The 11,514-nt window shown below is 44.5% G+C and overlaps 1 protein-coding gene across 1 annotated transcript; it reads left to right on the forward strand.

The window, feature by feature from the left end:
- The first annotated feature begins 2,540 nt into the window (after positions 1 to 2,540).
- On the forward strand, positions 2,541 to 11,006 carry UQCRB (ubiquinol-cytochrome c reductase binding protein). The gene is made up of 4 exons (XM_068396443.1): positions 2,541 to 2,625; positions 3,901 to 3,972; positions 9,449 to 9,615; positions 10,769 to 11,006. The coding sequence occupies exons 1-4, from the start codon at positions 2,607 to 2,609 to the stop codon at positions 10,844 to 10,846; spliced, it is 336 nt and encodes a 111-aa protein (XP_068252544.1). The 5' UTR covers positions 2,541 to 2,606; the 3' UTR covers positions 10,847 to 11,006.
- Positions 11,007 to 11,514: the final 508 nt, after the last annotated feature.

An 11,514-nucleotide genomic window follows, 5' to 3' on the forward strand; every position in this document is an offset into this window, starting at 1 on the left:
AGATTTGTATGGCTTTAGTATACAAGTAACCATATGAAAAGAGACTGTAGTATATACTTGGATGACAGAGTTCTCTTGCTCAGTTATAACAACTGAAGTAAATGCTAACATTAGGAATCACAGGAGTATTAAAAGTACTTAATCCTATCAGTAAACAAATGGCATGAATACAGAATTATCAAATGCTTCACAGTGTATTTGGTCAGAGTGAAGAAACTGACTAAAGCCAAATGCAAACTGTCTGATAGTTTATTGTTTAGAAGTTTCCATTCTTTCTGTTGAATAGTTCAGGAAACTGACATCCAGATGTTTTCATTTGGATTTAAGCTTATTTAATGAAAAAGTCTCAATGTTTTAAAAGCTTAGTGTTGGGGCTTAAAATACCAATTTGAGTCACAGAAGTGTAAGAGCCTGAAGAAGATTTTGTATGCAGACAGAAGAATAAAATTCAAAAGGTTAAATTCCCCTACTAGGTGGGAAATACAGTAAGGTTAAAGAGACATTTAAAGAATGAGAATAGTAGCGATCTCTGGATCACAACTTGGGTCTTTTAACCAAAATAAAAATGTGGATCATGACTTGGACCTTTTACCTAAAATTAAAATTTGGAATTTGAATTGCAACACCCAAGAAAAGGCATGTTGTCAGAACAAGCAGGGTGCAGAATGATTTACTGAGTTATCTTCACTTGACACACAGTAAAAAGCCACATTCATTGTCTGTAATATATATCTGAGATGCTTTCTTTTGTCTTTCGTTCTCATGTTTCCCACTCTATTGGCCTGGGAAGACCACTTGAAATCCTCTATTGAGTAGACTGTTCTTGGTGGAGATGCATAGTTTCATCTGAAGTGGTGGCTGAAATGCGATGGCTAAACACTTTTCCCATTCCTTCTTTTCAAATAAAAATATGTAAGACTAATTCAATATGCTTACTTAGATTTTAACTGTATTAAATGCTAATAACAAACTCTAGTCTTCGAACAATCTAGTAAAAATTAATGTTTCTAGTAAAAATAAATGTTAATAGAAAGTATGCGCGTTCATGATGCCAGTTTGCTTTTGCAGATGTCCTTTGCTGTCCTTGTCACGATCTCTATTATTACCATGTGACAAACTATTGTAATATAAACTATATTATAGAATATGTATGATATTTTGAACGTCTTAAATTTTGAGCTTTTAATTCCTTTAATATTTTTAAAAGTAAAAATGATTGCTGCCAGAGCTAAACCAGTTTCTTTGAAATGTTAAATGTGTGAGCTTATGCCAAAATAGCTTCCCAGAAATACCGTGAAGAAAGGAAACAAAAGATTTTATGGGAGTGCTAAAAGGAAAGGGGAGAGAGGATATAAGAGTTTTTTGAGAATCATGCCAAATACTTTTGGGCTTTAAGATGAAAAAAAAAATCTTTAGAAGAAGTGTTTGGCCTAAAATTACCAAACTTATTCTAGTCTGCTGTTCTTGATAAGGGCTAGCAGCTTTTGGTTGAGCATGTTGATTAATTGAGGCTTGCTGGGTACAATATGGCAAAGACGCTTTGCGGTCTGCTGACATGCAGTCTGAGCTGTGCTGTTTGGTTGCATATCACATTCAGCCGCAGGCTTTTCTGACTGAAATTGCCTACTGTACCAAGATTTCTAGAATAATTCTACATACTTATTTTATTTCTTTAAAAATTCAGTGGTCTCTGTCTGAAGCAATTGCTGGGGAGAGGCAGTGATCTGTGTGTCAGAAAACCGAGCCACTCGTGGCAGCTGCAATACCTGAGCAGAGGGAGGATTCTCCTTTCTGTGATTGACTTGGTGCTTTGCTTACTGTGCTTTTACAAACAAACGAATTTTTAGCAAATATTCACATTTACCCCCTGTTTGCGGTTACTGGTCTAAAGTGTTTTCACAGCACCCAGTTACACCAGTTCAGCTGCCTTGAGTGATGGCTGGATTACCGTGAACTGAGGCCAGTGGTTGTTCACAGGCACGTTGGGGGCTCTGCGTTACCGCCGTGGCCACGCACGTTTGCTGGTGAGAGTGCCGGCACCGCTAGCGAAGGCCGCGGCTGGGACCGTGGGGGCAAAATGTTTTGAGTCTCTGCCCGTTCGCAGAGGCGCTGCGGTGCACATGCACTGTGAGGAGACTGCGTTATGTTGTTCTGATATAATTAATTAATCTTGGCTTAATGACCGATTCTCCAACACCTTGAGTGTTATTTAAAAGCACCATAAGGGTCATGGGCTTCACCGTGCCCGCCTCGGCCTCTTGCGCCTCTTTCCTCCCCGGGCTGGTGCCTCGGAGCCGCCCGGCGCCCCGCGGCGGTTACGGCGGGGCTCCCGCGCCAGAAGGCGGCCTGGCAGGAGGCCGAAGCAGGAACAGGCCGCCACGGCGGAGGCCGATAGGGCGGTCTCCGTCCTTGGGGATGTTCGCCACCCGTCTGGCTAAAGCCGCGGGCTACCAGACCTGTGCGGCTACCGGCACTGGGCCGCCGCCTCCGCCTCTTGCCCCCGCCCGGGCGCATGCGCCAGCGCTGAGGCGGCATTGGCGGGCCGGCCCCCGCCCCTGGGGGCGCCGCGGGTTACCCAGAAGGCAGCGCGCCGCGCCGAGGTCAACATGGCGGCGAGGGCACCCGGTGAGGTGGTGGTGGGCGGCCGGGGGTGGTCGTGCGGGGCCGAGCCCGTCGCCCTTGCGGTGCTGGGCTCGGCCTGTCCCGCGCCGGCAGGCGAGGCGGGCCGTGAGGGCGACATGGAGAGCCGGTGGACGGTGTGTGGTGTGTGCCCTTGACGGGGGCAGCGCCCGCAGCTAGCGTACCGCTGCACTGCCCTGGCGGGCGGGTTTCCTCGCCGTCCCTCCCGAGCGGCGGCCCCTCGGCCTGGGCGTCAGCGGAGGGAGCCGGGCTCCGGTACCTAGGTTTTCTGGGAGCCGTGGGGCAGAGGGTGCTCGGGAGCACTGGAGAAGCCCTTGGGCTGCCCCGGGGGGGCCTCGGGCATCGCTGTCCTGCCGGTTACTGACTCCAGGCTCAGCTGGTTTAACGTTATTCCTTCTCAAGGCCGAAAATATGAAGGAATGAGGCCTGATGAGGTAGTGTGCTAATGGTATCACACGTAGCACTGGTTTTATGGGGTTAGTAAGACAACTGACTTAAAATCATGGAAGATAGATTGCCCTGACTGCATTGCCCATATTGGGCTGTTTCTGGATTCCTAGACCCCTTGTTGAGTTACTTCAATGGTATTTGGTACTGCATTGTACTTGATTACATGTAAAAACACCTTTGCTATCCAAAATCACAGTTAAGGAAAGATGAACATTCTACAAGTGGTGTGTTTTATTTTTTCTTTTTAAAGTCAGTGATTTTTTTGAGGTTTCAGTGTTGACTTTCCAGTTGACTTTGGCAGCTCTTTGAAAAAAGGAGGCTCTGGAATAGTACTTAAGTAACTGGAGAGGAGAGCAGAAGGTTAACAACATAATAATAAGCTGGCCTTGAAATTGAATTAACCCATGGTGAGAGCTGTGGAACTTAGATAAATGATTTGAAAAGCACGATAGTTTTGCTTTATGTAGAACGTCATGTTTTTAGCTCAAGTAAGAGTTATGGAGCCTACAAGTGTTGGTGCTGTCTTTGACAATGAACTGTTAGCACTCTTCAAAGTCTTAAAGCAGTCTAATATTCAAATTTAGTGAAATAGATCAAATTATTGAACGTAACAAGCACTTATTCTGCATGTTGAATGTCAGTTAAGGGATACTGAAAAGCAGAGAGGCCATCATATATGTTCAAGTTCAAACTTGATGTAATGTTGCATTACTGCACGAGAAGGAGGCCAGCAAATATTTGCGTACTGTCATAGTAGCACGTAAATGTTGAATTTTATCTTGCACTGCAACTGATGATGGTCATTTTCAGTTGCAGGAGGTGGTCGCCTGTTAGACAGGATTCGCAAGTGGTATTATAATGCAGCTGGATTCAACAAACTCGGTAAGTGTTTATTTATAGAGTTTTAAAATCTCTGCAAATGTAACAAGGTTCAAACTAGTTATGGTTCATAACGTGTATGTACGTGCAGTTTGGCATAAGTCTTTTTGATCAAAATTGGCAGCTACTTTTGTGGGGAAAAAGTTAGCAATAGCTTCAGTCATCATGATTGCTACCTAGTAATGAATCAGTGACTTTTCTGTTATTTCTGTGTTTGCTCTTGTTTTCAGTGAAATAACTTATAACAGCTAAGGTTAAGCTGGAACAGTTGAAAAAACTTTCACAAAGCAATCCTGAAAGCTTGATCGTTTATCTTTTCCCACCAAGTCACTTTCACTGGCCAGTATTTTCTAACCCAAAGGCTGCCTTTGAAGCTGGTGAGGTTCCCACTGATAGCGGTCAGTCTGTCTGCAATACGTATGCAAAGTATCCAAAGTACAAAAAGGATTTAGTTAGTTCTGCCCTTTGTATCACCATAACTTCACTTGGTGTCTCTCTGACCTGTGCAATGGTGAAGCAGGTGTAAAAATAGTGTTTCCTTAAGTAGAGGAGGTTGCCTTGATGATGTTGTCTTCAATTTGTTCAGGGTCGTTACGAAGTTTGTTTCAACTATTTAGATGGCAGAACTGTTCTTGAATGACAAGAGAATCTGAATATTCAGAGGCTGTAATTTACTGCTGACCACAATATGAGCAAATCATTTAAAGGAAGTTGACGTACCTGCCCTGAGGAAGTTAGAAAAAAATTGCAAGACAACTGTAGAGAAATAAGCTTAGGTCTTTCCTCCAGAGATGCAGTGCTTAGCCCCTCTTTTTGTATCTGTCAGCTGAATTCTTAAAGGCATTAATACTTTTTGCTGCTTTTCTGGGAATGCGACTAAAAACTAAGGAGAAACACTGAATTTAATCCAGTGATTAAACTAGCAGCCATGCTCTGTGTGCCTTTGAAATAAATTACAAACCTGAATTCAAGAATATGTGGCTCAAAAGAAATTTCTGTCTTATTGGGAGACTACTGCCAGGTCAGTCATATGAGATCAAAACCTTGAACCACAAGTCAGTAGGTATGCTCTTGTAATCTGCATCAGTCTTGGAATGTTACAGGAGTAACATTTTGTTGTTAATACTGAAATTTAAAGCAGGATTGGAGGCAAGTCTATGGCCGTGGCAAAAGGTGAGTGCCCTCCTTGCCTACCTTACCTCCACAGGTGCCTCTGAGCAATAGATATGAAGCCCTAGTGGAATACAGCCGGTCCAATGGGGATGTGGTGGAGAGGCAACCTATATCAGAGGTCCCACCACAGTCAGAAAAACCTGATGGGCGTATAGCTACCTCCTCCACAAGGAAGAAGAGAAGAGTTTTAGTGGTTGGAGACTCCTTCCTAAAGGGATCTGAGGGCCCAATATGCAGAGCTGACCCCCATCACAGGGAGGTCTGCAGCCTGCCTGGAGCCCGAATCAGGGATATCACCAGGCAACTCCCCAACCTGGTGAAGGCCACAGACTACTACCCCCTGCTGATCTTCCAGACAGGTGGGGAAGAAGCTGCATCCCGTAGTCTGAAGGGGATGAAGAAAGACTACAAGGCCCTAGGACGGTTGGTGAAAGAGTCTGGGGCACAAGTTGTTTTCTCCTCCCTCCTTCCATTTTCAGGTGATGACGTGGGATGGAATAGTAGGATTCTCTCTATTAACGCCTGGCTACAAGACTGGTGCTACAGGCAGGGCTTTGGGTTCTTTGATAATGGCTGGTTTTATAAGACAACAGGCGTGACAGTGATACATGGGAAAGGTTTATGTCGTAGGGGCAAAAGGGTTCTGGGACAGGAATTAGCAGGGCTCATTCGGAGAGCTTTAAACTAGATTCGAAGGGGGATGGGGTAGTAGCTGGGCTTGCACCACTGGGGCAACGCTCTAGTGTTGAGGTAGACCAGGAGGCCTCCCATCCCCCTGGGGTGAAATCGGTGTGCTCAGCTTGCTCCCTGAAATGCCTGTACACCAATGCACGCAGCATGGGGAATAAACAGGAGGAGTTAGAAATCCGTGTTCGGTCGGGGGGCTATGATCTAGTGGCAATTACAGAGACTTGGTGGGATGCCTCGCATGACTGGAATGTGGTCATGGATGGCTATGTCCTGTTCAGGAAAGACAGGCCGCTAAGGAGAGGTGGTGGAGTTGCTCTTTATGTGAGTGAGCAGCTAGAATGTATTGAGTTCTGTCCAGGGGCGGATCAGGAGCGAGTTGAGAGTTTGTGGGTGCGAATTAAGGGGCAGGCTGGCAGGGGTGATACTGTTGTGGGTGTCTATTACAGGCCACCGGATCAGGATGAGGAGGGTGATGAGGCCTTCTACAGGCAGCTGAGAGCAGTCTCGCAATTACAGGGCCTGGTTGTTGTGGGGGATTTCAACTACCCTGATATTTGCTGGGAGGCCTACTCAGCCAGCCATCCCCAGTCCAGGAGGTTCCTCCAGTGCGTTGATGATAACTTTCTGATGCAAATGGTGGATGAGCCAACTAGGAGAGGAGCACTGCTGGATCTTATCCTCACTAACAAGGAGGGTCTGGTTGAAGCAGTGAAGGTTGAGGGCAGCCTTGGTTGTAGTGACCATGAGATGGTAGAGTTCAGGATCTCATGTGGCAGGAACAGAATAGCTAGCAGAATCACAACCCTGGACTTCAGGAGGGCCAACTTTGGCCTTTTCAAGCAATTGCTAGGGGAAATCCCATGGGACAGGGTACTAGAAGGTAAGGGGGCCCAAGATAGTTGGTTAGCATTCAAGGACTGCTTCTTCTGAGCTCAAGATCAGAGCATCCCAGCAGGTAGGAAGTCAAGGAAGGGTACCAGGAGACCTGCATGGTTGAACAGGGAACTGCTGGGCAAACTCAAGTGGAAGAAGAGGGTGTACAGATCGTGGAAGGAGGGGCTGGCCACTTGGGAGGAATATAAGTCTGTTGTCAGAGGATGTAGGGAGGCAACTAGGAAAGCTAAGGCCTCCTTGGAATTAAACCTTGCAAGAGAGGTCAAGGACAACAGCAAGGGCTTCTTCAAATACATTGCAGGTAAAGCCAACGCTAGAGGCAATGTAGGCCCACTGATGAATGAGATGGGGGCCCTGGAGACAGAGGATAAAAAGAAGGCGGAGTTACTGAATGCCTTCTTTGCCTCTGTCTATACTGCTGGAGGCTGTCCTGAGGAGCCCCGGACCCCTGAGGCCTCAGAAGAAGTCAGGATAGAGGAGGAATCTGTCTTGGTTGCTGAGGGCTGGGTCAGGGACCAATTAAGCAACCTGGACGTCCATAAATCCATGGGCCCTGATGGGATGCACCCGCGGGTGCTGAGGGAGCTGGCGGAAGTCATTGCTAGGCCACTCTCCATCATCTTTGCTAAGTCGTGGGCAACGGGAGAGGTGCCTGAGGACTGGAGGAAAGCGAATGTCACTCCAGTCTTCAAAAAGGGCAGGAAGGAGGACCCGGGTAACTATAGACCGGTCAGCCTCACCTCCATCCCCGGAAAGGTGATGGAACAACGTGTTCTTGGTGCTGTCTCTAGGAACATCAAGGATAGGGGGATTATTAGGGGCACTCAGCATGGCTTCACCAAGGGGAAGTCATGCTTGACCAACTTGATAGCCTTTTATGAGGACATAACCCGGTGGATAGATGATGGTAAAGCTGTGGATGTGGTCTATCTCGATTTCAGTAAAGCGTTTGACACGGTCTCCCACAGCATCCTCGCAGCTAAACTGAGGAAGTGTGGTCTGGATGATCGGGTAGTGAGGTGGATTGTGAACTGGCTGAAGGAAAGAAGCCAGAGAGTGGTGGTCAATGGGACAGAGTCCAGTTGGAGGTCTGTGTCTAGCGGAGTCCCGCAAGGGTCGGTTCTGGGACCAGTTCTATTCAATATATTCATTAATGACTTGGATGAGGGAATAGAGTGCGCTGTCAGCAAGTTCGCTGGTGACACAAAACTGGGAGGAGTGGCTGACGCACGGGAAGGCTGCGCAGCCATTCAGAGAGACCTGGACAGGCTGGAGAGTTGGGCGGGGAGAAACTTAATGAAATATAACAAGGGCAAGTGTAGAGTCCTGCATCTGGGCAAGAACAACCCCATGTACCAGTACAAGTTGGGGGCAGAGCTGTTGGAGAGCAGCATAGGGGAAAGGGACCTGGGGGTCCTAGTGGACAACAGGATGAGCATGAGCCAGCAGTGTGCCCTTGTGGCCAAGAAGGCCAATGGCATCCTGGGGTGTATTAGAAGGGGTGTGGTCAGCAGGTCGAGAGAGGTCCTCTTCCCCCTCTACTCTGCCCTGGTGAGGCCGCATCTGGAATATTGTGTCCAGTTCTGGGCCCCTCAGTTCAAGAAGGACAGGGAACTGCTAGAGAGAGTCCAGCGCAGAGCCACAAAGATGATTAAGGGAGTGGAACATCTCCCTTATGAGGAGAGGCTGAGGGAGCTGGGTCTCTTTAGCTTGGAGAAGAGGAGACTGAGGGGTGACCTCATTAATGTTTATAAATATGTAAAGGGCAAGTGTCATGAGGATGGAGCCAGGCTCTTCTCAGTGACATCCCTTGACAGGACAAGGGGCAATGGGTGCAAGCTGGAACACAGGAGGTTCCACTTAAATATGAGGAAAAACTTCTTTACGGTGAGGGTGACTGAACACTGGAACAGGCTGCCCAGAGAGGTTGTGGAGTCTCCTTCTCTGGAGACATTCAAAACCCGCCTGGACACGTTCCTGTGTGATATGATCTAGGCAATCCTGCCCCGGCAGGGGGATTGGACTAGATGATGTTTCGAGGTCCCTTCCAATCCCTAACATTCTGTGATTCTGTGAATTTCAGAAATTCTTTGTTCCACAGTGTGGGGATGTTCTTGGCTTTGAGAAGACTAGGTACTTCTCCCTGATTTAACTTCTGATTTGGGGCGGCATGGGATGGAACCAGCTCACACACAAACACCTAGCTTCAGGTTTGCATAGCTTAATGTAGTCATGGAGATCTAGTCATTATGCATAGTGGAGTTTAGAGAATAATTCTTCAGTACTGAAGTAGTCACATTGGTGGTTGACTGACTCTAATGGATTCAGAGCTCTTAAACCCTTACCTAGACAGTCGTCTTAAATACAGATATAAAATGAGATGAGCACAAGTCCACCACTCAGATCCAGAATAGTTATTGGTGTGTGTTTATGTGTGTGTATATATACACACTCTTATGAAACACATTGAATTAAATACCCATTTTCCCTATTCTTCCTTAAGAAAAGGGGTAAAAACAAGTAAATAGAGTATGTGAAAGCCACTGTTTAGAGTTTGTTGTCCGTGAGCATTTAGTGGTTCTCTTCTCCTGGATCGGTTTGTTTGTTCTTCATAGTTTTGCTTTGGAAGAGTTTTGCCCATGTTACATAAAACCACCTGTGTCAATCCTAAATCTAACTTAAGAACATTTATTCAGGATATTGTAAAATCTTCTTGGTACAGGATTAATGCGAGATGATACATTATATGAAGATGATGATGTAAAAGAAGCACTGAAGAGACTTCCAGAACATCTTTACAATGAAAGAATATTTCGCATAAAGCGAGCGCTCGACTTAAGCCTGAAACATCAGATCCTTCCAAAAGACCAGTGGGTGAAATATGAAGAGGTACATGTACAGAGTGTTTCCAAGGTGGAGGTCTTAAATGGCACTGCTAAGACTGGTCTTTGGGATTTTCAGTCTCTGAAGAGAGACATGCTTACATGTTCTTTATGATGAGTAAATGAGTGCATATCTTGCAGGATACCTCTGGAAAACATTGCTTTTGATTGCTGTTTAATAATCTCTATTTTTCAGTGGAAATTAGAAGATTTTGCTCAAGATGACAAAAGCTTAAACTACAGCTCAGAGCCGTAGCACATTGTTTGTATTCAGACAAAACATTTCTTCTAAACTATCAGATAAAGAAAGACACTGTAACTAGCTTGGAAATTCTTATAAAAGGTCCCTTGCTTTTTCTGATGAACAACTTAATTTTATAGAAAATCTTGAGCCAATGCTTTTGTTCATGAAGATGCCAAGGAAGAATAATTTAAAGGGAAATCTTGCATTACAATAAGTGTCATCTTGTAATTTGAAAAACAAACTGCACCTTCATTTTCAGATGTAACTAAAGTTTTTTTTGTAGTGGATTGATCACAGACTTTGCGTTACTGTTTGTCTCAGCTTTCTCCAAATTACCAGGCAGAGAGGAATCTTATCACTAAACTTTTGACTATAGGATAGTATAAGGGTATTACGCTTCTCTATATAAGCAGAGACTGTTTCTTGTGGTGTTATTGATCATATTGCATTGAATAACTGGTTGTGTAGTTCTGTAGGCAGCAGGTTTTTTTGTGTTAAACATGCTCGAGGTATTCCATCGAATCCAAGTTTACAGTGCTGTTTAGAAGTTAAGTTCAAAATTAGTTTTATAGTTGGACTTTGAACTAATTAAAGTGGATCTTGTACATTTGGGTATCTGCCAAGAGAACATTGTTTCTAAAGGTATGGCTGGAAACATCACTTTGCTTGTTAATGTTGGCGAGGCATTAGGAATTAGTGGTTGCTGCAGTAAAGAACTTGTCATTGCAGACTTGGCAGATACAAAGTTTACCTTTTCAGAGTAAGTAATGTTCGATTTTTTTTTTTATTTTTTTTTTTTCTTCTTAGGTTGAGTTTTAGTCAAATCTGAGGAGGAATGAGAGACAAGTAATCTGTAGGAATGGCTCGATGTTTCTTGACCTCCCTATAAGTTTAAATATATTCTCTTCTTTTTCAGGATAAGCATTATCTTGAACCATACCTAAAAGAAGTAATCCGTGAAAGACTTGAAAGAGAAGCATGGAACAAGAAATAACTGTTGAACTACTTCATGCAAATATCCACATATTTCTGATTTTTTTAAACATTTGGTTATAGAAGTCTACAGGGAGGCAAATGTGAGGCTGAGGAATACTGTTTCAGCTTGTTCATTGAATCTGTTCATCCAACTAAAATAAACATGTCAAAATATAAAATCTGCTTGGAAGAGTTCTTTGTAAATGTCAACAAGCTAGTGTTCAGATCTTTCCTATGAGCATATACATTACATATTAGCTTAGTGGTATGCAGTCTTCATTCCAACTTTTTGATTCTTACTCTTCTCATAGTACAGCTGTTTTCTGCAGTTGTTAGGGTTAGGTAAGAAACATGCAAGGCTGTTGGTGCTAGTTGCTCTGTTTAATTAAAAAGGGAGTGCTTATTTCCTTCTTCACTTCTCTCTGGAGACCGCAATACTGCACTAGTGCTTGATGTTACAATGGCACTGTGAGACGGCAGAATGTAATATTCTGTGCATCTTAAGCATATATGTACTACAATAATGGAAACTATAGATGATTCCTGAATCACAGAATCAGGAAATGTTTCATTAGCTTTTTATGCCATATACATTGTTAATTCTTGAAAGACTTTACATATAAACCACAATGACTGTCTTACTTCAGCTTTTTGAGACTTTTTTTCCTTTTAAAGTGTAAAAGTAGT

This window comes from Nyctibius grandis, chromosome 3 (genome assembly GCF_013368605.1).
Source record: "Nyctibius grandis isolate bNycGra1 chromosome 3, bNycGra1.pri, whole genome shotgun sequence".
Taxonomy (NCBI): Eukaryota; Metazoa; Chordata; class Aves; order Nyctibiiformes; family Nyctibiidae; genus Nyctibius; species Nyctibius grandis.

Bases quoted from the DNA above. Each gene is read 5' to 3' on its own strand.
- UQCRB (XM_068396443.1), top strand. The intron at 3,973-9,448 runs GTAAGTGTTTAT...TTCTTGGTACAG, and splicing joins AGCTGGATTCAACAAACTCG to GATTAATGCGAGATGATACA. The intron at 9,616-10,768 runs GTACATGTACAG...CTTCTTTTTCAG, and splicing joins AGTGGGTGAAATATGAAGAG to GATAAGCATTATCTTGAACC.